This window comes from Myotis brandtii, unplaced genomic scaffold (genome assembly GCF_000412655.1).
Source record: "Myotis brandtii unplaced genomic scaffold, ASM41265v1 scaffold77, whole genome shotgun sequence".
Lineage (NCBI taxonomy): Eukaryota > Metazoa > Chordata > Mammalia > Chiroptera > Vespertilionidae > Myotis > Myotis brandtii.
The window spans coordinates 3619447-3621347 of record NW_005371082.1 but is presented as its reverse complement, the minus strand read 5'-3'; the positions used below and the strand labels follow the sequence as shown (position 1 = coordinate 3621347).

The window sequence follows — 1901 nt, the reverse complement described above, 5'->3', positions numbered from 1 at the left end:
CGCCCACTAGGCCTGCTGTGTGCGGTGGGCAGCGGGCAGGGTGGCGAGGCAGAGGGCCTGCCATCTGCGACCCAGCGCGAGATCTGGTCCTGCCATCTGCCACCCAGGGAGCTGGCCTAAGCCAGCAGGTGGTTATCTCCCAAGTGGTCCCAGACTATGAGAGGGCACAGGTCCGGCTGAGGGACACCCCCCACCCCCTTGCTCCTCCACCCCCCGCCAGTGCACAAATTTTTGTGCAGCGAGCCTCTAGTAAAGAATAATATTACACAGTAATCCTTTTAAGTGATAATTCGGAGAACACAGCTCTATATGCATGGTTCTGACCATGCATTTATAACAGAACAATAATAATGTAGTTATTTAAATTCATCTGATTGCAAAAAGTTTGGTAGCACCTGATTTACAAAAGTAAACTGTAATTCAACCTGAATAAGGGCTTTTTGAGGCTTAACTTTAGGAAAAAAAGAAAGAGGTACTGCCCTAACCAGTTTGGCTCAGTGGATAGAGCATTGGCCTGCGGACTGAGGAGTCCCAGATTCGATTCCGGTCAAGGGCATGTACCTTGGTTGTGGGCACATCCCCAATGGGGGGTGTGCAGGAGGCAGCTGATCGATGTTTCTCTCTCATTGATGTTTCTCTCTATCCCTCTCCCTTCCTCTCTGTAAAAAAAAATCAATAAAATATATTTTAAAAAAAAGAAAAAGGTACTTAAATCTCATAGAGATGTTTAACCACTAACAACCACTGATTTAGCAGAAAAAAAGAACCACTACCCTCTTTTAATTTATAAGCATGGTACTACCAAGGTTGATGGCAGTCACTCATCATTTAGAAATATAACCTGATTTTATATTTTTATTTGAAGATTTTAAGTAAAATAAAAAAAATGCTGTGACCCAATCATGTCATAATCCAGGTGACATCTGTACTAGGAAGAATTCTGTTGTTATTCTCCTGTCTAGCTGCTATTGCTGAGAATGACAAAACAGTGATATTACATTTTCCCATTATTATTTCCAGTCACTCTCTGGCAATGGTTTGTTGACTCTAATAAACCTGCAGACAAATCTGTCAGCAAAGAAAATAGCAAGGACAGCAGGGAAAAGCCTCTTCAACAATAAATGCATCTAAAACCTTGGTACTGGCTTGTATAATTTCTGATAACATTTCATGTGAGTGCTTCAATATTTAGTCTAATGCTGCATTTGAATTCCAAAGAGGAAAATGTATTCCATAAAGTCACATTACCCATGATTTTGATGAATATAAACAGATTATGAGATTAAAGAATGAGATGTCTTACCTGCTATCGTATTAAGAAACATCAGGTACTCAAAGTTTGAAATTTCCCGTCTTTGCCATCGCTGAGTCATGTTGGAAGATTTATAAAGCTGGCGAGGAGTGGCCAGTGATATCCTCCTAGCAATTAAGTAAACCATAGCAAACATAAGCTCTTTTAACTCATTACTTTAAAAATTCAATATCAACTAATACATTTAAAATAATTTAGAATAAATAATAAAATGTTTAAATAATTTAAAATATCTATGGTTTATCCTTCTTAGATAAAATTTTTAAATATTTCAATTATAGATATTAGCAATATTAAAAATCTATAATAGAGCAGATATGTAATTACTCAGGATAAACAATATGAAAGCACCTATTTGAATAATATGGTTGCAAATGGGTATTTTACAAGTTAACAATACCAAAAATGTGAACCCACATTCAAAATAAGTCAAAATATCTTGTAAACAACATAGAAAATCTACTCCATGCTAAGAAGCCAAATAGTCTGGTATTAGCTAATAGGTATTTGACTTAAACCTTATATAATAACTAGAGGCCCGGTGCACAAAAATTTGTGCACTGGCGGGGGGGGGGGGTTGTCCCCCACC

At 38.0% G+C, this 1901-nt stretch overlaps 1 protein-coding gene across 5 annotated transcripts in view; it reads right to left on the bottom strand.

Annotated features, from left to right (window-relative positions):
- NBEA (neurobeachin) overlaps positions 1-1901 on the bottom strand; it is a 776030-nt gene that overhangs the window by 166698 nt on the left and 607431 nt on the right. For all 5 annotated transcript variants that reach the window (XM_005883142.2, XM_014530733.1, XM_014530734.1 and 2 more), the window contains one exon: positions 1304-1419. In XM_005883142.2, the coding sequence (XP_005883204.1) occupies positions 1304-1419 (116 nt within the window). The remainder of the gene's footprint in view (positions 1-1303; positions 1420-1901) is intronic.